General features: G+C 50.3%; 2 protein-coding genes across 2 annotated transcripts; both read left to right on the forward strand.

The window, feature by feature from the left end:
- The first annotated feature begins 425 nt into the window (after positions 1 to 425).
- ZNF579 (zinc finger protein 579) lies at positions 426 to 4,024 on the forward strand. Its single transcript, XM_053606049.1, has 2 exons — positions 426 to 548; positions 1,565 to 4,024. The coding sequence occupies exon 2, from the start codon at positions 1,567 to 1,569 to the stop codon at positions 3,256 to 3,258; it is 1,692 nt and encodes a 563-aa protein (XP_053462024.1). The 5' UTR covers positions 426 to 548; positions 1,565 to 1,566; the 3' UTR covers positions 3,259 to 4,024.
- A 17,632-nt stretch (positions 4,025 to 21,656) lies between these two features.
- Positions 21,657 to 27,209, forward strand: SBK3 (SH3 domain binding kinase family member 3). The gene is made up of 4 exons (XM_053606734.1): positions 21,657 to 22,267; positions 22,780 to 22,930; positions 23,411 to 23,613; positions 24,975 to 27,209. Exons 1-4 carry the CDS (start codon positions 22,223 to 22,225, stop codon positions 25,659 to 25,661), a joined length of 1,086 nt encoding a protein of 361 aa, XP_053462709.1. The 5' UTR covers positions 21,657 to 22,222; the 3' UTR covers positions 25,662 to 27,209.
- The last annotated feature ends 42 nt before the right edge of the window (positions 27,210 to 27,251 follow it).

A 27,251-nucleotide genomic window follows, 5' to 3' on the forward strand; every position in this document is an offset into this window, starting at 1 on the left:
CTGGCAGCCAAGTAAAGGCTAAAGCCAGGTTCTAATCCAGAGTGCCAGTACTTTCTGAAGCCTCCGTCGTTGCTTCATTCATCTCCCTCCCCGGGTCCCCCCCCAACCCCTGCCAACCCAACACAGTGCCTGGCACAGACAGGACTTGATAAATGCGTATCTGTAGAAGGAATGAATCAATGTGTGTGTGTGTTGAGGAGTTGGGGGGAGCGGCTAGACCCAGCGTTCCAGTCCCCCAGTCCCCTCGTCACTCTGGGAGCCTAGAGGACAGACCTCCGGCCCCTCTCCTCACAGGACCCAGGAGTCCAAGCCGCCCTCCCTCTCCGCCCTCTGGGTCCCCCGGTCCTCCCGCTTCCGGCTTTCCAGCCAGTCTTTCCTCTTTCAGGCTCCGAGGAAAAGACGGGTTTCCGGGGGGAAGGCTTAGGCAGTGACACCGAGCCCAGCCTCCTCCTCCACCCCCCAGCACGCTCGGACCCCCCTCCCTCGCCGCCGCCACCGTCGCGATCGGCTGGCCGCGGGGAAGGAAGAAAGGAGCGAAGGAAGCGGAGGTAAGAGTCCGGTGCCCCGTGACCAGGACAGAACCCCAGGCCGCGGGCTAAGAGAGCCTCAAGGCCTCGACCCATGGCCCCAGTTCTGCTGACCATGACTGTGGAGACCCGCAGGTTCAGCCCGAAGAAAATGCCCCCTCCCGGACCCAGGGCCCCCCAGCCACGGCGGCCTTTTCCCGCCCCCAACCCCCAGCCCCGGGGTCCACCCTTCAGCCTCTCCTCCCTGGAGATCCCAGCAGCTGAGTCTTCGGGCCCCTCCTCTCCCTTGTCTTAGGAGCCCAGCCCCCTCCCCAGCCCCTTCCTCCACCAGGACCCGGGAATCCATCCATACCTCTTACAATCCCCAGCCCAGATGCCCCCATCCCGTCCAGCCCCAGACCCAGGAGTCCCAACCCTCAGCCCCCTCCTCCCGGAGCCCCTCCTCGCTTAGGAGTCTGAACCTTCCCACTCCCCAGCCTCTCCCAGCCCCTGGCGTCTGGGCACACACACCATTTCCGGGGCCTCTGGGCTTCGAATCCCACCCCCTCCACTCGGGCCCCACGGGCTGGTTCCTAGCCCCCCCCCCCAAACGTTCAACTCCTGGGGCCCTGGAGCGAAAGCAGTTGGCTGACTTTGTCTCCCTCCATGTCTCCTCCTCTGTCTCTCTGTCCTATTTCCTCTGCGTGTATCTCTCTGTCCCCCTCTCTCTCTACCACCACCTCATCACGGTTTTCATTCTATCTCTGGAACTCAAAATCTCTGTCTCTGCTGGGTGTTGCCCCCCTACCCTCCACCTTTGACCATCCGTTTCTACTTCTCTGTGTCTATCTCTCTTTTCCTGACTCTGTCTCCTTCTCTATATCTGATCACTCTCTCCTCTATTGTGTCTCTCATATTGCCTCTGTGTCTCCTCGCTCTGTTTCCCCTTTCCGAGTATCTGACCGTCTGCCTCTCCTCTGCCTCTGCTCCTCTCTCTGCCACACCCAACACATCTCCCTTTATTTCTGTCCCCCCATCTCTCCCCATTCTCCCCACAGGCATGGATCCGCAGCCTCCTCCACCTGCCCTGGGAAGCTCACCTCACCGGGGCCGGGGCCGGGGCCGGGGCCGGGGCCGTGGTCGAGGCCGAGGCCGTGGCAGGGGGGGTGCTGGAGCCCCTCGAGCGCCTCTGCCCTGCCCCACCTGTGGCCGCCTCTTCCGCTTCCCCTACTACCTCTCCCGGCACCGTCTGAGCCACTCTGGCCTGAGGCCCCACGCCTGCCCCCTCTGCCCCAAGGCATTCCGCCGGCCTGCCCACCTCTCTCGACACCTGCGTGGCCACGGGCCTCAGCCCCCGCTGCGCTGCGCTGCATGCCCTCGCACTTTCCCTGAGCCAGGCCAGCTCAGGCGCCACCTGGCCCAGGAGCACGCAGGTGGAGAGGTCGAGCTGGCTATCGAGAGGGTGGCCAAGGAGGCAGCCGAGTCCAGCTGGGGTTCACAGGACCAGGGCGTGGAACAGCCTAACACAGCAGCAGGGTCCGCGGAGGAAGAGGAGGTAGCGGCCACGTGGCCCCAGACATGCCCTGCAGGAGAGCCAGCCCCCGCGAATGCTACTGCGCCCCGGGAGTCGGAGTCAGAGGAGGCCTCAGCTGGGGCCGCAGAGCTGAGGGCCGAGCTGGCGCTGGCAGCGGGGCGGCAGGAGGAGAAGCAGGTCCTGCTCCAAGCCGACTGGACGCTGCTGTGTCTCCGCTGCCGCGAAGCCTTCGCCACCAAGGGCGAGCTCAAAGCGCACCCCTGTCTGCGCCCAGAAGGCGAACAGGAGGGTGAAGGGGGCCCCCCACCACGCCCCAAGCGACACCAGTGCTCTATCTGCCTCAAAGCCTTCGCCAGGCCCTGGTCCCTGTCCCGCCACCGGCTGGTCCACTCCACCGACCGCCCTTTCGTTTGCCCAGACTGCGGCCTGGCCTTCCGCCTCGCCTCCTACCTCCGCCAGCACCGTCGCGTCCATGGTGCACTCAGCCTGCTGGCCCCACTGCCTGGAGCCGGCAAGAAGGACGACAAGGCGTCGGGTGGACGGAACTCAGGGAAGGGGCCGGATGGGGGTGAAGGGGCTGAACGCGGGGGTGCCTCCGAAGGGGGAGAAGGCGGGCAGAATGGAGGGGACGCCGCCCCAGCCCGGCCCCCAGCTGGGGAGCCCCGCTTTTGGTGCCCTGAGTGCGGCAAAGGCTTCCGGCGCCGGGCACACCTACGGCAGCACGGAGTAACCCACTCAGGGGCGCGCCCCTTCCAGTGTGTGCGCTGCCAGCGAGAGTTCAAGCGGCTAGCAGACCTGGCCCGCCACGCGCAGGTGCATGCTGGGGGCCCGGCCCCGCACCCGTGTCCGCGATGCCCGCGGCGCTTCTCACGCGCCTATAGCCTTCTGCGCCACCAGCGCTGTCACCGCGCTGAGTTGGAGAGGGCTGCAGCCCTGCAGGCGCTCCAGGCCCAGGCCCAGGCCCAGCCGTCGCCGCCGCCGCCACCACCACCACCGCTGCCCACGCAGGTAGAGCAAGAGGAAGGGCTCTCACTGCCCGTCCTACACATCAAGGAAGAGCCACCCTCTCCGGGGTCCCCACCCCAGCCCCCACTGGCACCCCCTGTTTTCCTCAGCGCCTCTTGTTTCGACAGCCAAGATCACTCAGCCTTCGAGATGGAGGAAGAAGAGGTAGACAGCAAAGCTAACCTGCGTGATCTGGGGGGCCTGGCCTCCTGACCCTCCACACACCCTCTGCCACTCAGTTTGAGACCCCAGCTTTGCAATATGGAGGAGGGAAGTTGAAGGAGAGGCACCTCCTCTGTCTACCCACCCCTCCCCTTCAAGCCCTTGACACTAAGGAGGGAGGGCCTAGACCTCCCCTCCCTCCCCATGCCCCTCCCCCATCCCATACTGGTTAGGAACTGCTCACCCTAACACGTCTTAAAGCAGTACTGTGGAAAAGGAGGCACAGGACAATTGGCCTGAGGGTCCGAGCCTGGTGGGGACACCCCCGCCTGCCTTTCCCCACTACACACACTGGACACCATCATCTCTTTGGAACTGCCAGACCCTGGGAGTCCCCAGTGTGCAAAGGTCTGTCCTTGTCCCTTTGTCTGTGAATAAATGTGAGTTTGTGAAACCGGAGAGAGTGTGACTGCCTGTGGGGACGGGGTGCTGGCGGAGAGGGTCTGGGGTGAGTCTGGATTTGTCCAACAGACTGAGCTCTGGTTCAGAGCAGGAAGGATATAGCCCTTCACATCAGGGGGCACAGGTCCCCTAAGGAAGCATGAAGCTCATGAATTTGGTGTGAGAAGAAACAGAAGACAGACTGGGATCTCTGTGACACTTGTTCCATAAAGGTCTGCCACACCCTCATTCTGTGTCCCTCCTGGTGCTAGGACCCTGCTGTACTGAGGAGTGAAAATCCTCTTCCCCTGGAGAAGCTGGTGCTGCAGCTGCACTGTCGAAGAGAACTTTTTGTGATGACAGAATGTTCTAGATCTTGGCTGCCTAATTTGTATCCACCAGCCATACATGGCTATTTCCATTAAATTTAGAATAAGTCGATAAACTGCAAATAATTAAAATGAAAATAAAAGTCAAAGTTATGTTCGTTGGTGACACTGTTTTAAGGGCCCAAAGGCTCCAACTGACCAGCAGCTGCCATATTGACAGCAGGTCTAGAACATTGCATCAAAAGTTCTGTTGAATAGTGCTGCTCTAGATCGTAAGCAGCTATGCAATGTAGCATAGGTACATTGGTGTAGCATAGGTACATTTCTAGGTATGGAAGATGCTACCTAGAAAAAAACCTCGGGACACTGTGATGGCAGAGCAAGATCAGGTGGGCAGGGTTTCTCTGGCAATGTAATGTTTGACTTGACAGAAGGACCCGGGTGTGGGAAGGAACATCTGTGAGAAGAGCACTCCGGGCAGAGGGGCCAACAGGAGCAAAGGCTGGGGAGCAGGAGGATGCCACAAATTTGAAAAACTGCAAGTGATTGAGAGTAGGTTGGGAAGTTTCACTTTCTACAAATCCTCCAAGTGTTTTTTTGTTTGTTTGTTTGTTTCTTTCTTTCTACCCTTTTTGTAGGCACCAGTAGTGGAGAGGAGAAGGATATCTCCCAGCCAATCTCTTCCTCAAACCACTTTCTCTTCCTTGTCTTGACATCCTGCCTTCCCCCACCACCTTCCCTGGCTCTCTGTTGCCTAGTCAAGTAATAACACTGACCACTTAGGTGGTGGTCATGTCTTCACACCTGCAAGAGCAGGGAAAGGTGAGAGCACCCCTGTTTTTCAGGATGCCAAACTGAGACTCCAGGAGGGAAGATACTCTCCCCATATGACGACACCACCAGATGGATCAAAGCGGGGGAAGGAGGCTGGGAACATGGTAGATGAGGGTTAGGGTGACCAGATGATGACTAGCCAAAGCTTCAGAGAATTCCCTTATCCCTGAGTTAACACATCCTTGATGAAGGTTTGGTAGAGTGCCAGCGGTGTAGTTTCATATGTGTCAGCTCATTTGACCATCACTGTGTTGGACTCCAGTGCTGTAGGGTGGGAATGGAGTGTGAAATGAGACCACCTGGATACCTGCCCTTGTGAAGCTGATAGACCAGCTCAAGAAATGGACAGTAATCAAATATTGGGGGCAAATAAATCGGGCTACCCAATCAGACCGGTTCTCCAAAGAAGTAGATCCTTTGAAAAGCTGTCAACAAATCTCAAATGTTGGGGAGACGGAGGTTTGGGGTATGCTTTTATTACCTCAAAGCTGCTCCCTCTTCAGGAGCTTTCAGTGGCTCCCTGCTACCCATGTCTAAATGTGGGCCCTTATTGAGTGAGAGCCTGCCATGATTAGATACAGGATTACAATGTCATGAACAAAAACCTGTCAAGGGAGGGAAGTATATAGCTCTGTTTATGGAAGGGACAAATGTAAAGAGAAGATGTCTGTGCATTGAGCCCCTCCTATTAAAGGAATTTGTAAAAAGGGCTAAAGACAGTGCTTGGTTTCTAGTAAGAAGTTACTGCTGCTGTTGCTTTGTTATTATTGTCACAACCTGGTATGTATATGTCCTCAGAGAATCCTCACTGCCATCCCATTGGGAGGTAGGAAATATTTTCCCCATTCCTGAGAGGCAGGAACAGAACCCAGAGAGGAGCTCTCTTACTCAAGATCTCACAGCTACGAAATGAGACTCAAACCCAGGCTTGACAGGCTCCATGCTCTGAACTCTTAGCCAAGTCACAATAACCCTCATGATCAGTTCCCACCACACAACCCACTTTAAAACCCCCTTTCTACATGCATCTGTCTCCATGCCCAGAGGCTCCCACCCTTGCTCTACAGGTTCACCCACCACCTGCCCTCTACCCTGTATACCTGCTGCCTCCTGAGAGAAATAGTCCCAGAACAAAATACAGAACTTAAAAAAAGAACAGAGTCTTAGAGATGGAGCCCAGTGAAAACACTGAGGCCCAGGTTCATGGGACAGAGATGGGAAATGAAAAAGTCATCAAACGGTGATGGTTATTGAAGCAGTAGTGTAGTGATCTCGCATGGAACTCTATTGTTTGTCTTTTGTTGTGCTGAGAATTTTACATATATGATCACAGCCACATTTTTTAATAATAAAAAATACATTCCTAGAGTATTTTACCCTATCTCTGCTTCTTTTTTTTTTTTGTAGAGACAGAGTTTCACTTTATGGCCCTAGGTAGAGTGCCATGGCATCACATAGCTCACAGCAACCTCCAACTCCTGGGCTTAAGCGATTCTCTTGCCTCAGCCTCCCAAGTAGCTGGGACTACAGGCACCCACCACAACACCCGGCTATTTTTTTGTTGTAGTTCGGCCAGGGCCGGGTTTGAACCTGCCACCCTCGGTATTTGGGGCCTGCACCTTACCGACTGAACCACAGGCGCTGCCCCCTATCTCTGCTTCTAAGGAGATCACACAAAGGAGCTCATTTAGTCCCCTCAACAGTAGCATAAAATAGACACTACTGTGGGCTCAGGGTTTTGTTTTCATTTTTACTATTCTTACACATCTTTATTGAGGTATCACTTACATATTATAGAATCATGTTTTAAGTGTACAATTCAATGATTGTTTAATAAATTTACAGAGTTGCACAACTATCATCTCAATCCAATTTTAGAACATTTCTTTTACCCCCAAAAGAAATCTCATAACCATCATTTCCCATCCCCACCCTTAGCTCCAGGCAACCACTAATTACTTCTTGTCTCTATAGAGTTACCTATTCTGAACATTTTATACAAATGAAATCATGCAGTATGTGATGGCTTTGGTGATGGCCTTCTTTCACTTGGTATAATGTCTTCAAGGTTCATGTGCATTGTAAAGTGTAATAGTGCAGTATTTTGTTTCTTTTTATGGCTGAATAATATTTCATTGTATGGGTGGACTACATCTTACTTACTCATTTTTCCATTGATGGGTGTTTGGATTGTTTCCCCCCTTTGGCTGTTTGAGTAATGCTGCTATGAACATGCATGCACCAGTCTCTGTGTGGGCATATGTTTTCTTTTCATTTGGGCAGATTTCTAGGAGCGGAATTGTTGGGCTGTGTGGGAAGTCTGTGGTTCACGTTTTAAGAAAAATGCCAGACTGTTTCCCAAAGTGGCTGTACCATTTTCAGCCTCACTAGCAATGGAAAGGGTTCCCTCCAGGCCTCATTTTTCTGAAGAGGAAACTCAAGGGTAGATATGCAAACTGACTTAGCCAAGGCCATCCAGCTAGTAAATAGCATAGCTGGACATGAATGACCCCAGGCATTGTGGCTCTAAAGCCTGTTCTCCTAACCCTTACACAACAATTCAGCCTTATCCCATGTAGTCATTCACTCTTCCTAAAAGTCTTTTTTGAGCCCCTACTGTGTGGGGGGTACTGTCCTGGGTGCTGTTCATTCATTAGTGGATAAAACAGACAGATTTCTCCCCCCACTAGTCTCCCATTCTAGTGAGAGAAGTCAGGCAAGAAAACATAGCAAACAAGTAACTTAGAAAGCATCTTACTAGGGCATAAAATGCTATGGAGAAAGATGATGCAGGACCAGAGAAGTGGAACCACAGGTTTTCAAGAGAGAGCCTGAGTCCCAGTGTCAGGTCACCACAAGTGCCAAGGTCCCCAGGTGGGGATGTGACTGGTGTGTTTAAGGAGCCGTGAGGCCAGCAAGGCTGGGGGCGGAGCAAAAGAGGAAAGAAAATAATAAGAATAAAGGTGCCCAGGGAGGCAAGTGGTACAAGGTCAGGTAGGGACTCCCAAGACTTTGATTTCTACTCTAAGTGAGATGGGGGCCTTGGAAGAACTTCTACAGAGACTGCCAGAGAAATAAGAGATGATCTTCAGCCAGGGTGACCGAGGAGGGCCTCTGCACCCAGGTAGATTTGTTCCCAATGAGTCAGGGAGCTGAGCATAGGAAGCACCAAATGGAGCACCCCTACTTTCCAGAGGGGGTCTGAGGGGACCCTCACATGCCTGTGGACACCCAGCAACCAAGCCCTCCATTCCATGAGCCATATGAGAGGGCCACCACCTCCTACTGCCCTGCCAGCCTCCTTCTGGGCTTGGAACCCAGCCTTGGAGACCAAGTCCTGGCACCTCCTCCGGTTCCTTATCTCACCATGCCCCAGCATTGTGCCTGGCACAGACCTGGCTCCATAAATATTTGCTGCCACTTCCCAGCTCCTCCCAGCTTCCCCAGCCCCCACTCTTGCCTTTGCACCAACAGACCTTTGTCTGAGTTATGCCCTGCCACAGCAAAGCAGCTCTGGGGTCTCAAGGAGGGAGAGAGGCATTCATGGAAGCAAATGTGGGACCAGGAAAAGAGAAGATACCCACCTAAAGTCTGCAGGAGATGAAGAGATTGGGAAGGAGAGGGAGAGACGGAGAAGAAGAGAGAGAGAGAGAAGGGAGAGAAAGCTGGATCACCTCCAGACTTCCAACAGTGGGATAATAACTGTAGCTACTATTTATTGTCTCACCCATTTGCCAGTGCCAAGCACTTCACGCACATTATTAGCTTGTTTAATCTCCACAATTCCATCGGTTCCTAGCACAGACCATGGTCTCTTCTCCCATGGCCCTGACAAGTGACTCTCCTCACCTGGAATGACCCCCTATCCTTCCCTTCAGGCTGCCCTTTAAATACCCCATGCAAGACCTTCCCTACTCTCTTCTCCTGCCCCTCATCTCTCTGTGTCCATCCCAGTTGTGGGCAGAATTCTAAGATGACTCCCAAGAAGATACCTGTTCCCAAGGGGTATACATTGCTTCTCCTGATTCTTCAACCAGACACTGACCTGGGTTCTTCTACACAGGGTTATTGCAGGTGGAATTAGGATAGGGAGAAGCTCTCTGGTGGGCCTGGACTAATCAGGTGACCCTTCAAAAGGCAAGAGGCTTTTCCTGAAGAGCGTGTGAGACAGGATTCAAAACAGAGGGCATCTTGGTTGCTAGCTTTAAAGGTGGAGGGGACCATACAACAAGGCATGTGGGCCTGTGTCTGGAAACCAAGAGTGGATTCTGGATGACAGCTAGCAAGGGAATGGGAACCTCAGTCCTACAGCCACAAAGAACCAAATCCTAAATGAATTGGGAAGAGGGCCCTGAGCTTAGCCCAGTCAGCACCTTGATTTCATCCTAGTGAGATCCCAAACAGAGAGGCCAGTCATGCCATACCAGACTCCCGGCCCACAAATGCTATGCACTAACAGATGGGTGCTGTTTGAAGCTGCTGCACTTGTGGAAATTGTTATGCAGCACAGGAAATGAATTCTATCTCCCTGCTTTGTTTCCTGCCTGACCTTTCAACTTTGGCTTCTTTATTTATTTAAATTGTTTAAAACCCATCAATCTGGGTTAGAATCCTAGGACTGCCATAACAAAGTACTGCAACTCAGGTGGCTTAAAGCAACAGACATGTATTGTCTCACAGTTTTGGAGTCCAGAAGTCTGAGGTCAAGGTGTCCATAGGGCTCTGCTGTCTCTGAAACCTGCAGGGAAATCCTGCCTTGCCTCTTCCTAGCTTCTGGCAATTGCTGGCCATCTCTGGCATGCTTTGGCTTGCAGCTGCATCACCCCACTCTCTGCCTTCATCATCACTTGCACCCTTCCTATGTGTGAGTCTGTGTCCAAATTTTTCATTTTTACTGTATGTGTGTACCTGTTACATTGGAGCAGGGCTTATGCCACTCCAGGATGATCTCACCTAGATTATATCTGCAGCAGCCCTGTTTCAATAACCCAGTTTCAATAAGGTCATATTCTGAAACATATGGGGGTAAGGCCTGTAACATATGATGTCTGGCCATTAAATTCATGAACTCGTCCTAGAAAAAGTGCTACACACCTCATTGCTGAATATCACTGCATTTGCCTTCGAAGTACTCCCCTCAGCAAGCTCTGCACCAATGTCAGCACCTAGTACACAATTCAAAGCAATTTTGGAACTTTTTGTCTGGAATGGCCATCAGAGCTGTTGTTGTATGTGGTCTGACAACAAAATTCACACACTTGCCACCATGCGGTTAGGTGGGCAAGCCCTGTACAAACAGCTCAGTAAGGTTTCACAGCCTTGGTATTTCAGTATCTCACAGCTGTGCTTGTGTTACGTGGCGGTGTCTTGCTGAATGGTGTTCATTATTATTATTGCATATTTTTGTGCTGTGACTTCTGTCTTGCTTCTCTCTCTCCTTGGCTTCCTTCCTTTAATGGAGCTAGCTGCTGTGCTGTGAGCTGCCTTATGGAGGAGCCCTTGTGGCACAGATTGAGGGAGGCCTCCATCCAATAGGCAGAGATGAACTGAGACCCTCAGTCCAACAGCTGTGAAACTGACTCTGGACAGGAGGGAGAGCCAAAGCAGATCTTTCCCCAGTCGAGCCTCCAGATCAGACCCCAGCCCTGCCAATACCTTGATGGCAGACTTATGAGAATCCCTGAAACAGAGGACCCTGCTAAGCTGTATCCAGCCTCCAGACCCAGAGAAATGATGAGACAGGAAATATATGTTGTTTTGTGTTACTAAGTTTTAGGGATAAAATAAATATACATGTATTAACCCATTTAATTTCAGTGCCCAACCTATGTCATTTATACCATTATTATCTTCACTTTACAGAGAAGGAAATTGAGGCACAGAGAGGCAAAAATGTTTCCCCAAAGCTAGTAAGTGACAGGGCTGGAGTGTAAAAGTAGCTTGCCTGGCTCCAGGGTTTCTACTCTGAGCACAGCACTATTGTTGTGGATAAGTTTTTAAGTAATAACTGCTGTTTGTAAAAGACTTACGTTTAACCAGTTCCTTTCCAAGGTTCTCTCCATCTGTCTGGTCTTCCTAGTCACTTGATGTGATATATCTTCATTTTCCTAGAATTACTTATATTTCAAATTTCAGTTACAGAGGGTGGTGCTCATAGCACATGGCCATAATTGATCTTTGGTGCTGCCAAACCACAGCCTAGCCAGGAGAGAACTGGACCACCTAATATCCATCCTTTTATCTGTTCGATCATCTGCTGAAGTCTCCCCTTGACTGAACCCAGAGAAAAGCCAGATGGAGTCCAGTTGTCCCCATCCCTTCTAATCAGAACAGGTCACTATAACAGAGAGGAGACTCTGATGGACAAATGAGAGGTAGTAGACTTGTAAACTGCCTCTGTTCCCCACCACTGATACAATGTGGCAGAGGGCTTGTGGAAAAATCTCCCAGGACTGCATACTCAGAAGAGGAATCCTCATAATTAGGGATCTCACTTCCACCGAGTCCCCCATCTCATTCACCAGTCTATGCTCCCCCAGCAATGCCTGCAGGACCCCATTTTTCCACACCCCCCAGCCATTTCCCAACATCTGCCTGTCAGATAAGTGTTGAATGGGAATCTCTGCACAGCAACTTAGGAGGTTGCAGACAAAGGTGGAAGTGGTTGGACTCAGATGTGGCCCATAAAGAGCACATTGGCAGAGGATAGAGCAACAAAAATAAAACTGACTGCAAGTTTGGGCCACTTTTCACTTTCACCAAGCACTGGCAATTGTAAATAATGTCAGTGATCAAATACTCCTTCCTGGAAAACATCTTTCATTGGTCTAAACATTTGCTGCTGCTACTGCTGTTACCAGGAAGTGCTAAATATATACATATGAATGCACATATACACATAGACATTTGCATGCATATATACATACATAGTTAGTCCATTTTCATTGTTTTATTATTTATCCTTTAATAAGCATTACATTACACATGGAAGGTAATAACTCCAGTTTTACAGCATCAAGGACATGAATTCATTTGGGGAATATATTCATGAGGGTTGGCATAATTTAAGTTCAATACACCTGCAACTTTCATCTCCAGCACCTTATTCCCACTTTGTTTAAAATGGTTATTTTGAAATGGGCATTGACAACACAGTGATTGCAAAGAGATGAAGAGCTAGCATCACTTCTACTCTGTCCTCCTATGTGCTCGCTGGGATTTGTAATTGTGTATGACATTTCAAACATCAAAACAGAGTGCCAACTGCAAGGTGTAATATTTTTGAACTTGGTAGGTGAAAATTTTAGGTCATACCCAATATATTTACTGAATTTGAATTGATAACTCTAAAATCAAAAGATACTCTTTTCTTTCCCTTTCTACTTGTTTCACACTAAAATCAAATCTAGACAAGAATGACAAATGAGGACAGGAAATAATTTTGTTATATATGGTATAATTTCTTAGAAAACTAAACATATTCTTAGCATACAATTCAGCAATCGAACTTCTTGATATTTACTCAAATGAGTTGAAAACGTTATGTCCATACAAAATCCCACATGTGAATGTTTATAGCATCCTTATCCAGAATTCTCCAAACTTGGAAGTGACCAAGATGCCCTTCAATATGTGAATGGATTAATAAACTGGAGTACATCCATACGATAGAAGGTTCCTAAGCAATAAAAGAAATGAGTTGTCAAGCTGTGAGAAGATAGGGAAGAACCTTAAATGTATATTACTAAGTGAAAGAAGCCACCCTAAGGTATGCTGCATGATCCCAGCTCTATGATGTTCTGGAAAAGGCAAAGCTCTGGTGACAGCGAAAAGAGCAGTGGATACTGTAGGGAAGAAGGATGGACAGGTGGAGGATTTTAAGCAATGACATATGATGCCATAAGTCTGGATATGTGTCATTACACATTTTTCAAAACCCGCAGAATGTACACCATCAAAAGTGAACTCAAATGTACACTAGGGACTGTGGGTGGTAATGATGTGTCCATGTAGGTTCATCAGTTGTGACAAAAGGGCCCTCTGGTGGGTGTGTGGAGAGTAGGAGAGACTGGGGGTGGGTAGAAGCTCTCTGTACCTTCTGCTCTGTTTTACTGTGAACCTCAAATTGCCCTAGAAAATAAAGTCTGATGGTTTTAAAACAAAAGAAAGAAAGAAAAACCGATGGGTCAAGAGAGAGATGCTGGTGACCATTATATGATTATTATGGAAAAGAGTTCCATCATGTACAGGAGGCAGGGCGTTAAAACTCAAAAACACTCTGGGTGCCCAACAGGTTGTATTCATGTGGTCTCTCTCTGACCAGAATGCAGGCTCCACTGGGCCATGTACGTTTTTAGAGTTTCACTGAGATGGAATTCACATACTACACAAGTCACCCACTGAAAGTGTACAGATCAGGTGGGGCGTGGGGCACCTAGCTATTGTTCCAGCCACGGTGGAAGCTGAGACAGGAGCTCCACACTGCAGTGAGCTATGATTGATTATTTATAAATAAATAAGGTGTACAAATCAATGGCTTTTGACATTGTCACAACCATCAACACAGTAAATTTTAAAACATTTTCATTACCCCAAAAAAGGAATTGTACTTCTCATCTGGCACCCCAGTACCCTGCTCCGTGCCTGTCAAGCCCCAGGCAACTGCCTAATCTGCTTCCTGTGTCCACAGATCGCCTGCCAGGGCTGGGTGTCAGCTTTGCTCCCTGCTCTGTCCAGAGAACTTGCTGGATATAAGGTAGTGGGTAGGCGCTCCGTGGTTACTTAATCAATCTCCTCATTTCAGTTGGAATCCCAGTCACAGATGGACTGGCCTTACTGTTCTTGTTTGCCCATTCGCCAGGTGACTGTCCAGAGACCCCTTCCAACCCTACCCATTGTCTCATCAGGACCATTTGGAGCCACTTCTGGGTTCCCCATTGTCACCTCTGTTAAAATAGGCGGGCCCTGTTTTATAAGTGCCTGGTGCTGGTCCACAGTACCTTCCAGATCCTACCCCAGGGCAGGAATAGACCCCATCCGCCAGTCTCCCAGGGCTGAGCCCCAACCCAGGGCATGCATGTGAAATGTGAACAGAAAGGAGAGAAGTCAGCAACCTTGACCTACATCTGCCCCCAGCTCCTGGCTCACAAACATTGACAAATAGCAGAGAGGCCCAGGGCGTGAAATGCAGAGTCTGACTTAGCATTTGAGTCCCCTCTGCTGACCTGTGGCAGGACCCTGGGAGGAGGCCTAATCTCCAGGAGTCTCCTTTTCCTCTGCTATGAAACAGTGCTAAGAATAGGACCACCTCCCCAGGGTGCTGTGAGGATTAGCACCGGGGTTGGTATTACCCAGTGCTCGGTAAATGCCTGCTATAATTATTGTTAATCACATGGGATTTACGAAGCCATTACAAACCCTCTGCCTTTGGCCACCTGATCATCCCCTCATTCTGCACACATTTCCTGAGAAAAGAATCCAGCAAGCCCCAGATGCTCTGAGTCCTTCCATATGACTGAGGTGGGGGAGTGATGGGGGAGGGGGAGAGGCATGAAAATAAGTTGGAACAGGTGCCAGCTCCAGAAGGGCTCAGAGGCCAGGCTGGGGAGCTTGGATTCTATCCTGTGGGGCTGGGAGCCATGGGAAGCTGTTGAGAAGGGGAGGTCAGGGTCAAAACCTAGGGTTAGAAAGATGCCTGTGGGGTGGTGAGTGGAGTGCTCCAGGGGGAGGTTGGAGGCTGGGGAAAGGCCAGGGCACAGGAGAGGAAAGTATGAGGTTAGGGAGCAGCCTGCTGGGGGGTGGGGAATGCAGTGATTGTGCCTGTGATCTTTGGACTTCCAGAGGGACCCACAGATGGATGGACTTCACTGGGGTACTTAATCCCCAGTGTTGTCTGGAGAATTACACCTTTCCATTTCTACAAAAGTAAATAGAAACCGGTGAGAATAGTCTTTCTTTTGTTTCTTTGTTTTTGAGACAGAGTCTCACTCAGGAGTCCCAGGGTTGAATGTGGTAACATCATAGCTCACAGCAACCTCAAACTCTTGGGCTAACGTGATTCTATTGCCTCAACCTTCCGAGTAGCTGGGACTACAGGTGCCCGCCGCAATGCCCGGTGATTTTTTTTTTTTTTTTTTAGAGACAGTGTCTCACTCTTGCTCAGGCTGGTCTCCTACTCCAGCACTCACAGGCTATCCACCTGCCTTGGCCTCCCAGAGTGCTAGGATTACAGGTGTGAACCGCTTCACCCAACCTGTGAAAATCGTATTGATGCTATGCTTTCTTTCACTCAGTTTCGTGGATTCTCCTTATTTAGTGGTAGTTGCATTCCATGGAGTTGCTGATACATCAAATTGGAGAATACTGAGCTTCTGCCCTGGGGGAAGCACTGGGTCAAGTTGCCAAAATTTTCTCATCACAGCATTTTCATCAACTAATCCATTGATACAACTAATACATAACATTGTTTATTTATGTGTTTCTGTGTAAAGACACATTTTAGGCGGGGCATGGTGGTTCATGACTATAATCTCAGTGCTTTGGGAAGCAGAGGCAGGAGGATCCCCTGAGGCCAGGAGTTGGAGACCAGCCTGAACAACATAGCCAGACACCATCTCTATAGAAAAAATTAAAAATTAGCTGGGTGTTGTGGCAGGCACCTATAGTCCCAGCTACTTGGGAGGCTGAGACAGGAGGATTCCTAGAGCCTAGGATCAAGCCTCCAGTGAGCTATGATTGGGTCACTACACTCCAGCCTGGGCAACAGAGGGAGACCCTGTCTCTTAACAAACAAACAAACAAAAAACATTGTAAATATATATGTTGTTGATTCACTGACAGCCATCAGCAGTATACATCATGCCTGGATGCAGCCCATTCAACACACAGAGTTTCTCCATGAGGCACACCCCAGCCTCGCCAGAGCACTGAAGGAGCCTTTGACAGCACTTTGCTACTAAGTTTTAGGCCTTTTTTCCCCGCCCTCCAGACAGAGTCTTACTTTGTCACCTTGGTACAGGGCCATGGTGTCATAGCTCATTGCAACCTCAAATTCCTGGGCTCAATTGATCCTCTTGTCTCAGCCTTCCAAGTAGCTGGGATCCTCTCTTTAGCAGAGAAGGAGTCTTGCTCTTGCTCAGGCTGGTCTCAAACTCCTGAGCTGAGGGGATCCACCCTGCTGGGCCCCCAGAGTGCAGGAATTACAGGCAGGAGCCACTGCCTGCAGTCCAAGTTGGGGCCTCTTTAAACTACAAAGTCACCAACCAAAAGCACAAAATGTGGATGTTTTGGCACTAATGTGAAAAGGACACTGGTTTACAGGATGGGCTGAAACAATAAGAGAGAATGTCGCCTTGTGCACCCCAGCTGGAGATGTGTACATCCTCCACTCAGATGTTTCACACCTCCATGAATGCCACAAAGGGGCTGTGGTTTTGTTGTTGTTGTTGTTACCCTTATTACTATTATTTTATTTTAGATTGGCAAATGAAGATCCTATATATTTATTGTGCTTAGCATGATTTCTTTTTAGAGACAGAGTCTCACTCTGTTGCTCAGGCTCTGTGTGTGTGTGTTGGCTGGCTGCAAGGGCTCACACCTGTAATCCTAGCAATCTGGGAGGCCGAGGCAGGTGGATCGCTAGAGCTCAGTAATTTGAGACCATCCTGAGCAAGAGTGAGATCTTGTCTCTGCTAAAAATAGAAAAACTAGCCAGGCGTCGTAAGCTAGTGGGGAGGCTGAGGCAGGAGGATCACTTGAGCCCAGAAATTTGAGGTTGCTGTGAGCTAGGCTGATGTCATGGCACTCTACCCTGGGGCAACAGAGTGAGACTGTGTGTTAAAAATAAATAAATAAATATTAGATATGTATATACACACATATATACACACCACACACACACATTGTGGGTTGGCTAAAGCAACCTAATTAACATATGCATTACTTCATGAGTAATTTATTATTTATTTACTATTTATTAGCAATGGGAACACTTAAAATGTATTATCTTGTCTCTCCGCCTGTGGCTCAAGTAGTCAAATCCAGCCCGGGCCCGCCAAACAACAATGGCTGCAACCAAAAAATAGCCAGGCGTTGTGGCAGGCACCTGTAGTCCCAGCTACTTGGGAGGCGGAGGCAGGAGAATCGTTTGAGCCCAGGAGTTGGAGGTTGCTGCGAGCCATGATGCCACAGCACTCTACCCAGGGTGACAGCTTGAGGCTCTGTCTCAAAAAAAAAACTGCTCTCTTGGCTCAGGGCCTGTAGCTTAAGAGGCTAAGACTTCAGTAACATACACCAGAGCTGGCAGGTCTGAATCCAGCCCGGGCCTGCCAAACAACAATGATAACTACAACCAAAAAATAGCCGGGCATTGTGGCGGGCACCTGTAGTCGCAGCTACTTGGGAGTCTGAGGCAAGAGAATCACTTAAGCCCAAGAGTTGGAGGTTGCTGTGAGCTGTGACGCCACAGCACTCTACCCAGGGTGACAGCTTGAGGCTCTGTCTAAAAAAAAAAAAAATCTACTCTGTTAGCAATTTTTAAGTATACAATTTATTGCTTTTAACTACAGCACCATATGAATTTGGGGGTTACCAATACATTTTAAGGAGTGGGAAAATTTGCAAATAATGAGATCCTATTGTATGTATAAACCAAACATTATGTCAACATATAAATGGCATCAAGATTATGAAGGAGATAGTCCACATTCTCTTCCAAACTCGGCATCTATTTTATGATGATGGTGCTCAATTCAGAACAGCCAGGCTGCAAGTGTATAAGAGCCACACATGGCCAGTGGTTTCTGTTGGAGACAATGCAAATCTCACTAGCTTATTCTCTCAGGGATCTCTGAACTCAAATAAAATAAAAATTAAAAAGCAATGCCAGGGCGGCACCTGTGGCTCAAAGGAGTAGGATGCTGGTCCCATATGCCGGAGGTGGCAGGTTCAAACCCAGCCCGGCCAAAAAAACTGCAAAAAAAAAAAAAAAAAGTAATGCCAGATACAAGCACCTTGGCGAGCCATGTGACAATATCAAAGAAAGTTGCACGTCGTCCTATTCACTGACCCAGGATTTGAGGCCAATGACCCAGAAAAAAAAAATGTGCCACTTAGCACGAAGTAACATGTATAAAAATATTCTTTGCTCTCTTGCTCCTAAGAGCATGACATTGGAAAAACCTAAAATACCCAGCTTCAGAAAAATGGATCCACTGGGGACAACATGTCCACACACTACAAGTAAACATCTTTGAGGAAAGAAACAACCCGAGATACGTGTGATAACCCGGGGAACTTCACAAGCTTAGTGTTGGCTGGGGAGACAAAAGCAAGCAGGTCGTGGATGTGATACCATTTATGCAACGTTTAAAAACATGCAAGGCGATACTCTCTAGCAATTACAGATTTATACATATGTAGCAGAAGTATTTATTTTAATTTTTTATTTTTTAAAAGCTAGTTAAGTGAAATAGTGGGAGTAAAGAAGGTACAAAGAAATCCAAAACTTGCTGTGATCAATTTGCTGTGAACACCCTCAGCTCAGACCAGCCCCAAGTCTTTTTTTTTTTTTTTTTTTTTTTTAGAGACAGAGTCTCAATTTGTCCCCCTTGGTAGAGTGCGTGGCCTCACAGCTCACAGCAACCTCCAGCTCTTGGGCTTAGGCGATTCTCTTGCCTCAGCCTCCCAAGTAGCTGGGACTACAGGTGCCCACCACAACGCCCTATTTTTTTGTTGCAGTTTGGCTGTGGCTGGGTTTGAACCCAGCACACTCGGTATATAGGGCCAGCACCCTACTCACAGGTGCCGCCCCATCCATTATTTTTTTTTAAACATTTTTTTAAACCCTGAATTTATTAATCTTTTTTTTTTTTTTGGTTTTTGGCCGGGGCTAGGATTGAACCCGCCACCTCCAGCATATGGGACCCGTGCTCTACTCCTTGAGCCACAGGCGCCGCCCCCATCCATTATTTTATTCAGCAACATTTGTTCAATGTATATGTATTGTAACAGAGAGAAAATAGCATTAACATCTCAAACTGGGAGAAAAGGAAACCAGCTTACTGCAAAGTTGGTTAACTGCACTATGACAATTGTTAAAGACCAACATTTTAATTTACTAGTTTATAATCTTATTTCTAGCACAGAGCAAATCAATTTAATGTTAGAGCTTCTTTTCCTTTACTCTTTCTTTGTTTTCTTTGTTGGCCCGAGGATGGAGGGATGGGCGGATGGTGGGTTGACTGAACAATCTTTGAAGTGTAAATTAATTTTGTATGTGTTCTTTCAGTACATATTTTATTCATTGAATTTACTTGAAAATATATGTAATACATAAATAACATGTTACCCATGAGCTATACCATGGTTTATATACAAATATGGTAGTAAACAGAATACAATTATTTTAGGTATACTATTGCAATTATAAATATTAAATTTTTTGGATATTGCTCTGGGTAGTATCTGTGATTACCTTCATTCCATACAGGAGGAAACTGAGGCACAGAGGCAGTTGGACACTTGTCAGCATGCACTGGTCTGGCCAGTGGGAGAGAATGAAGCCTGGAGAGGGTCACAGAAGGAGCCTCTGAGGCCTGGGGGCAGGAGGGGCAGGGTGGGGAGAGAGGTGTGAAGCTGGAGGCCAGCTTCAAAGAGGAGTGTGTATGTGCCCTGAGGCCAGGCCAGGACCCTCCCCCATCCACACCTGCACATTGAGGTCACTCCGGGTAACCCCACAGAGAGTGGCCGTTGCTAAATGGGGAGGTGCAAAGCTCCCCGGATCATCAGTGAGCCTGTGGGGGAGGGCTGGGGAAGGATAGAGGCCTGCAGCGTCCCCTCTGCTCTCCTCCCAGGGAACCCAGGTGGCCAGCCCTCCAACTTGACCTTTCAGCTTTAGTATAACAGATGCTTCTGCAGTTGCTGTGGCCCCATGACATGCCCGGCCAACTCCAAGGCCCCAGAGGAGGTTAGCTTGAGCAGGCCCCTCGGGTCTGTCTTCTAGAAGCTGATGGGTGGGTGACAGAGAGGAGCCCCATATCCCCAAACCCTCTCCCTTACCATGTTTCTGTGGCCAATAATTCTACTTCTTCATGGCTCAGTTTCCCAGCCAGTAAATTGGAAGCCACTGTTCTACCCACTCAGGGTGTCAGAAGGACTCCATAAGTCTCAGATGAGTGAGAGAGAGAGAGAGAAAGAGAGAGAGAGAAGAGCCCAGGCCTGGGACCTAGTAACCATCAAGTAAATAGTCATCATTACATTATTTTATTTTAAAAATTTTGAATAGGTAACACACACTCACAGGAAAAATTCAAATAATGCAAAAGGTGCAGTGATTAAAAATCCCCTAAAAGTCATGCAGTACATGGATTCCTGACTCAATTTTAATCTAAACAAGGACTTTTTTTTAAAAGGAGAAATTGAATACAGACTGCTTATTAAACGATGTTGATAGATTATTATTAAGGTCATTAAATATGGGAGTTGTAGTTGAGGTAGAAATTTTTCTTCTCTAAAAATGTGTGCCCGAGTGGGTGCAATTTATCATGATGCCTGCAGTTTATTTTATAACTTGTGGCATTTCATGAGGGAAATTTTCCAACAGAACCAAAAATAGAAAGAGCAATAAAATAAGCCTTTGGTTCTCAATTAGTAACATTTATTTACACACACACACACACACACACACACGTATTTTCTTTTGCTGGAGTGCTTTAAAGCAAATTTGTGTCATTTTCACCTAAGAAGATTTCATTTACTTTAACATAATTTGAGCTTCCCCCCGCCTACCCTGCATAAAAGATGAAACAACCACTGCAAAAGGGTAACACCTGTCATGGGCATGCATGGCAGCGTTCTCCTTATGTTTCTGTAGGTCTGCAACTTTTCCTAAGCTTCCCTCAGAAAAGCCAAAGAGCAGAGGAAGCCCTGCCTCTGCCCGCTCTCAAGCCCAGCCCAGCTCCCGAGGCTGGCACCAAGGCCAGTTTCCTGTGGCTCCTTCCAGAGTCTCCGAGAAGCTGTTGTTGCTGCGCCTTTATTAATAGCAGGGCAGTAGTAGTGGTGGAAACGCGAGTGGAGCAGATGTCAGGCCTCTGAGTCACACAGACCTGGCCTAGGGCCTGCTCCCCTCCTGACCTTGTGTAAGGCGATCGCCTCTTGGAACCTCAGTTTCCTGCTCTGTGAACTGGGAATGAATACTGAACCTCTGGGCAGCTGGGAGGATCCAGCGTAAAGCATGCTTAGGGCCAGCTTGGGGCAGGTGCTGAGATATGAGAGACCTCTGTTCCCAGTGTAGCTCACAGCAATTTGAGCTCCTGGTACGAGGGAGGAGGGGCTAGGGGCCTGGACCTCTGGGTTTGAGGGAGGAGGGGGTAGGGGACTAGACCCCCGAGACTGAGGGAGGAGGGGCTGGGGGACTGGACCCCTGTGTCTGAGGGAAGAGGGACTGGGAGCCCTGGGTCTGAGGGAGGAGGTGCAGGGACCTGGCCTCTTGGTGTTAGAGAACAGGGCTTTGGTAATGGTCCCCTGAGTCCTGGACACACCTGATTTATTTGTGACCCAGCCCTGGAAGGAAGGCAGAGTACTCAGCTCTGGCCCTGTCATCCCAGCTCAGGTGTGTGAAGGGGTCTTTCCCACATTTCTCTCTGAACACAGGCCTGGACCTTGGGGGTTTACAATGTGTTTTGTCCCCTCTGTCCTGGGACCAGAGCCCAGAGTCCAAGCCGGTCTATGTTTGGAAGGGAGAAGGAGGGGGCAGTGGCCAGAGGGAGTGAGGGAGGGGTGTGGGGGACAGGATGTCTCTGTCTGTGAGCCATCACACACACCCCTGTCCCCGGGCCCAGAGAAAGGGAGGGACAAAGACTTTGAGAGTGAATTGGGAACAAAGAGAGGAGGAAAGAGACACAGAGACACCCAGAGGGAGGCAGAGAGAGGCAACCACAGATGAGGGGAGAGGAGGAAGGAGACAGAAAACAGAGTGTGGGGACACCCACAGGCACAATGGGTGGCCTAAGAGTGGGTAGAGTATAGGGGGCAACGGAGAGGGCTGGGAACCAACAGAGACAGGAGAGGGAAAAGAGGGTGAGACACCCAGACATAAGGAAGGTGAAGAGAGACTCCTACAGAAGGAAAGAGACTGAGATTGGTTAAAGAGAGAGTGAGAAGGAGTCAAAGAAATAAACTGGGCAACACAGAGAGGAACATATACCCAGAGGGAGACAAAGACATCTTCCAAGCTCGCCAGAGTCAGACGGACCCCAGGGGAGACACAGGCAGACCTCCTCCAGCGGGCTCTCACCCTCGGCTCTGCACAGCAAGGACCCACGGGTTCAGGGGGCTCTGGGGACAAGCTGGTCTCTGTGGAGCCCAGACGAGGGGCGCCTGCCCGGGGCCAGCCAACACCAGGCGACCCTCAGATGGACCTCAGGGCCCCTGAGACCCCTGAGGATGGGGACCCAGAGGTGAGAGATGGGAGATGGGAAGGAAGGGGGGCAGGGCGGCCACCCAGGGAGACAGAATAGGGGAAACAGAAAGGCCTCAGGGACCCGACACAGTGAGAGAGAACAACAGACACCCAAGGGGGCACATCAAGACTGAGGCTCTGGAGAAATGGACTCAGAAACAAAGAACAGGACGCATGAGGGAGAAGACTATGCAGAGAGAGAGATGAGGGTGGCGAGGGGGAAACAGCTGGAGCTGCAGCCCCAGTTAGGGATGTGGGCCTCTGGCCCACTCCTACAGACAGGGGCAGGCTGGCCCTCTGAAACAATGACCCCTAACCCCTCCAGGACAAAAAACAAAAACAGGTGGCCTGAAGCTGGGTGAGTCACTGTGACTCATCCTCCTTTCTGGGGACAGTGACCCCTGTCTCCTGCCCCCCCCCAATCCCTAGGCTGGGCCTCTGGCCTCCTTCCCTGCCACTCTCAGTAGACCCCAGGCTCACTCCTTCCCCTCCCCTGCCCCTCTCTTGTAGGAAGACACAGCCACGGCCCTCCAACGGCTGGTGGAGCTGACGGCCACCAGGGTGACCCTGGTGAGGAGTCTCCAAGCCCAATATCGCCTCATCCGAAAGCTGGGCTCTGGTTCCTATGGCCGTGTGCTCCTCGCCCAGCCTCGCCACGGGGGTGAGTTGAGCCAGTCAAGGGAAGACTCCCAAACTCTCCTATCATAAGGGTTCTAGGAAGCCACCCAGACAGGAGACATTCCCAGGAGGAGCTGATGGGAACCTGACTTGATAGGAACTTTTAGTTAAGAGCTTTGTGATCTTCTAGGAAACAGAGGTCACCCAGAGAGGGTAAGTGTCTGCCTAAGCTCCCACAGCAAGCAGGGGTGTAACTTGGAATCCAAGTCACCATCAGGTCCCTTATTTTATGCAAGAGGAAACCGAGGCCCAAAGAGGGTAAGATAAGTCTAAAACACCACAGAGCAGTCTGAGGCAGAGCAGGAGGGACCCTTAGGGAAGATCTCCTCCAACCCACACTTCCCAGGTGAAGACACTTGCTTTTCCCACAAGCAGTCTGGGACTCAGAGGGATTAGGGGCTTGCTTAAGACCCTACAGCCAGACCAGAGCCACCTGAGCTCCCCTCTGGCCCCATCTGGGCAGGTCCAGCTGTGGCTCTGAAGCTTCTGCGTCGGGACTCTGTCCTGAGAACCACCTTCCTGAGAGAGTTCTGTGTGGGCCGCTGCGTCTCCTCACACCCGGGCCTGCTGCAGACACTGGCAGGACCCCTGCAGACACCCCGCTATTTTGCCTTCGCCCAGGAGTACGCGCCCTGTGGGGACCTCAGCGGGATGCTCCAGGAAAGGGTGAGGCAGGCAGGCGACAAAGGCTGGGCCTGCTTATTCCAGGTCCAACTTTGTCCCAAACCCTGACCCCAAATGACCTCCCATTTCTAATTCTCAATGCAGTTCTATGCCTGACCCCACGCTCACCCATCTAATCACCAAACATAAGCTTGGATGAGCTGGAAGCTGGGGGTGGGATTGAGGGTGGACTGAGGCTGATGCTGGAGGTGGGGATGGAAACAGAGATTTTAGTCAGCACTGGGATGAGGGATGTGGGCGCAGATGGAGTTGGGTGGTTTGGGTTCAGGGTCGGTTATAGGTTGGTACTCCATGACATGGAGAGAAGTATAATGAGCATGCTAAGGGAGGCAAGAATAGCTGAAAGTGTGGGAACAGGCTGAGTAAAGGTGAGATGCAATGGAGTCTCCTCTAGAAAGGAGACCAGGTTGGGACTAAAACCATGAAACTCAAGGGCCTCTTGAGTTTGAAGATTAGGGGTGAGGATATTTCTACAAATAGACTTTGAAATTTGAGATAGGGTTAGAGATAAATGAAAGGAAGGAAAAGAAGTGGGAAGAAGAATCTATGGCTCAAGGGTGGATGGCTGGCTGGCTGGCTGTAGGAGTGGGTGGATGAATGGCTGGCTGGCTGGCTGGGTGGATGGCTGGCTGGATAATGGATGAATGAAAGGAAGCAAGGAGGGATGGGCGTCTGCGTGGATGGATGGGCAGGATGGATGGAAGGATGGAGGGATGGGTGGATGGATGGAAGAATGGGTGGATGGGTGAGATGGATGAAAGTAAATAAGGAAGGATAAATGGATGAATTTTGGGTAGTAAATTCCTGATTAAGTCAGGGATTGCTAGGCGGAGGCATGGATGTTGAGTGGATGTAGAGGGAGGGATGGCTTCATGGCTGGCTGACTGGCCAGCCCAATGAGTTAGCTAACCAATCATTTGAAGTAAACTGGGAGACTTTAGAACAGGCTCTGAGTTGGAGATAGCACTAGGGTTAGGGTAAGTCTGGGATCTGGGTTCTCTCTGGGGATCTGGATGGAGTGGATCTGAGAATTAGGGTTAGGAGAACCTATGAAAGAAGCTAAAAGAAAGAGCTTCTGGTTATAATCAGGGCTCCCATGGGGCTCCAGCTTGGAGCTGGCCTGAGAGAGTGCAGATATGGGTGCTGGCTGTGACTGAGGGTGATGGACAGGTCTCTGGGAGGCTATCTGGGGACACTGCAGGGAGTCACCAGTCTAGGGCTCTAGGTTCTCAAAGTCCAAGAGTTAGAACCGTTAGGGCTAAGGAATCTAGAGTCTCTGTCAAGGGCAACTAAGAAGAGGGAGCCAAGACACCTTGACCTTTCTCATCTCTCCTTGACCTCAGGGCCTCCCAGAACTGCTGGTGAAGCGGGTGATGGCCCAGTTGGCCGGCGCTCTGGACTTCCTCCACAGCCGGGGGCTGGTCCATGCAGACGTCAAGCCAGACAATGTGCTGGTCTTTGACCCTGTGTGCAGCCGTGTGGCCCTAGGTGACCTGGGTCTGACCCGGCCGGAGGGCAGCCCGACTCCTGCACCCCCAGCCCCGCTGCCCACTGCACCGCCTGAGCTCTGCTTCCTCCTGCCGACCGACACCCTGCCCCTGCGGCCGGCCATGGACTCCTGGGGCCTGGGGGTGCTTCTATTCTGTGCAGCCACTGCCTGTTTCCCTTGGGAAGTGGCCTTGGCCCCCGACCCTGAGTTCGAAGCCTTTGCTTGTTGGATGACCACCAGGCCCCAGCCTCCTCAGCCACCACCACCCTGGGACCAGTTTGCACCCCCAGCTTTGGCCTTGCTCAGGGGGCTTCTAGACCTGGATCCTGAGACTAGGAGCCCTGCACTGGCTGTCCTGGACTTTCTGGGGGACAACTGGGGGTTGGAGGGAAACAAAGAAGAACCTGGGGACTTGGGGAATGAGTCCTGTAAGGGTGAGGAGGAAGAGGAAGAGGGAGGGTCAAGCTTGGAGGACTGGACAGATGAAGAGAATGACGACAGAGGTGGCAGGAAGACAGGGACAGATGCAGGATCGTCCTGACCAGGTGACTGAGACAGGTGGCCAGAGCATGGGCCAAAGGCCCTTCCCCCAGCTCCCATGGCCACCTGGATGGGGAGACAGCTGCTCCCAGAAGACAGAGGGAACACACTGCACTTCTTCCCACTGAATGCTGGACTTGGATGTGCAATCCCCCCTCCAACTGAGGACCCAGGGGTCTAGGCCCCCACCCCCTCCTCCCTCAGACCCCTAGGTACCCCTAGCTCCTCCTCCTTCAGAGCCAGGGATCCAGGCCCTCAGCCCCTCCTCCCTCAGACCCAGGGCTTCCCCCAGCCCCACCTCCCTCGGAGCCCTTCCTCTTCCTTCTATTCCAAGTGTTTGTTCTTAAAGGAAGGCTCTGGTTCCCCCTCCCCATAGATAGGTTTCTGTGCAAACGTGTTGAATGCACATCAAGGAGTTCTGACAGAATTACTCCTCTCCTCTAAGATCTTCAGTGACTCCCACTGTCCATGGCACAAAATCTGAACTTTCAGGATCCGACACCATGTACATCTCACCCTCTAGCTCTCCCATTCCTCTAGGGTCAGGTGTCGCCATGGGATGCTGGCAGACTTTGGTACACCTTGTGCCCTCCACTGAGATCACCTCTCTCAGCCCCAAGGCTCTAGGGAGTATTCCCCAACCCCAGCTCTCTCTGGCGTTCAGAGGAACTTGTATCAGAATGATTCATTTCTCTCTGCTTTTCTGTCTTCCATCTCTGATTGTCCAGGATGGACCTTTTTCATTTCTAAATCCTTCCAGGTTTTGCTCCCACAGAGCACCACAGTTTGTGATTGTCCAAGTGCCACCCATCTTTCTCAGACCTGTCCATCCTAGGAGCCAGGCCTGGTTCTGACGGGCCCCATCATTTCCCTGGGCCAACCTGGGCCCCAGTTTTCCCACCCACCACCCTGATGATATATGGACCTCTGGCTTGGCTCATTCCTGCAGGATAGGGGCTGGATAGATCCAATTCTGTGTCCCTGGCACCCAGGAATAAGAGTCTGAGTTTCCTCAGTGGGAATTTATGCTTTCTAGATTGAAAAGCAAGCTTGCTTAGTGTAGCACAGCATTTTGAGCTGGTCCAGGGACAGAGAAAGGCTCCAATTGGTTACGCAGGGGAAACGGGAAGAGTCTAGCACCCCAGTAAAGTTTTTGTTCTCTCACACGCACCTTTGGTTGTGTTAAGATGCCATTGTTGGGGGAAGCTGGGTGAGGGGTACATGGGAACTGCACAATGTTTGCAACCATACTGCAAAATCTACAGTTATTCCAAATAAAGTTTATTTTAAAAAATAAAATTAAGGCTTGGCACCCATAGCACAGTGGTTATGGCGCCAGCCACATGCACCCAGGTTGGCAGGTTTGAACCTGGCCCAGGCCAGCTAAACAAAGACAACTACAACAAAAAAATAGCCGGGCGTTATGGTGGACACCTGTAGTCCTAGCTACTTGGGAGGCCGAGGCAAAAGAATCGCTTATGCCTTTGAGGTTGCTGTGAGCTGTGACACCACGGCACTCTACCAAGGGTGACCCAGTGAGACTCTGTCAAAAAAAATAGGGCGGTGTCTGTGGCTCAAAGGAGTAGGGCAC

Source organism: Nycticebus coucang, chromosome 10, assembly GCF_027406575.1.
Source record: "Nycticebus coucang isolate mNycCou1 chromosome 10, mNycCou1.pri, whole genome shotgun sequence".
Lineage (NCBI taxonomy): Eukaryota > Metazoa > Chordata > Mammalia > Primates > Lorisidae > Nycticebus > Nycticebus coucang.

What these genes read in the sequence shown, in the direction of transcription:
- ZNF579 (XM_053606049.1), top strand. Translation starts at nt 1,567, where the DNA reads ATGGATCCGCAGCCTCCTCCACCTGCCCTGGGAAGCTCACCTCACCGG.
- SBK3 (XM_053606734.1), top strand. Translation starts at nt 22,223, where the DNA reads ATGGACCTCAGGGCCCCTGAGACCCCTGAGGATGGGGACCCAGAG. An exon ending in CTGAGGATGGGGACCCAGAG is followed by an intron (nt 22,268 to 22,779) that starts GTGAGAGATGGG and finishes CCTCTCTTGTAG; the next exon opens with GAAGACACAGCCACGGCCCT. An exon ending in GCGGGATGCTCCAGGAAAGG is followed by an intron (nt 23,614 to 24,974) that starts GTGAGGCAGGCA and finishes CCTTGACCTCAG; the next exon opens with GGCCTCCCAGAACTGCTGGT.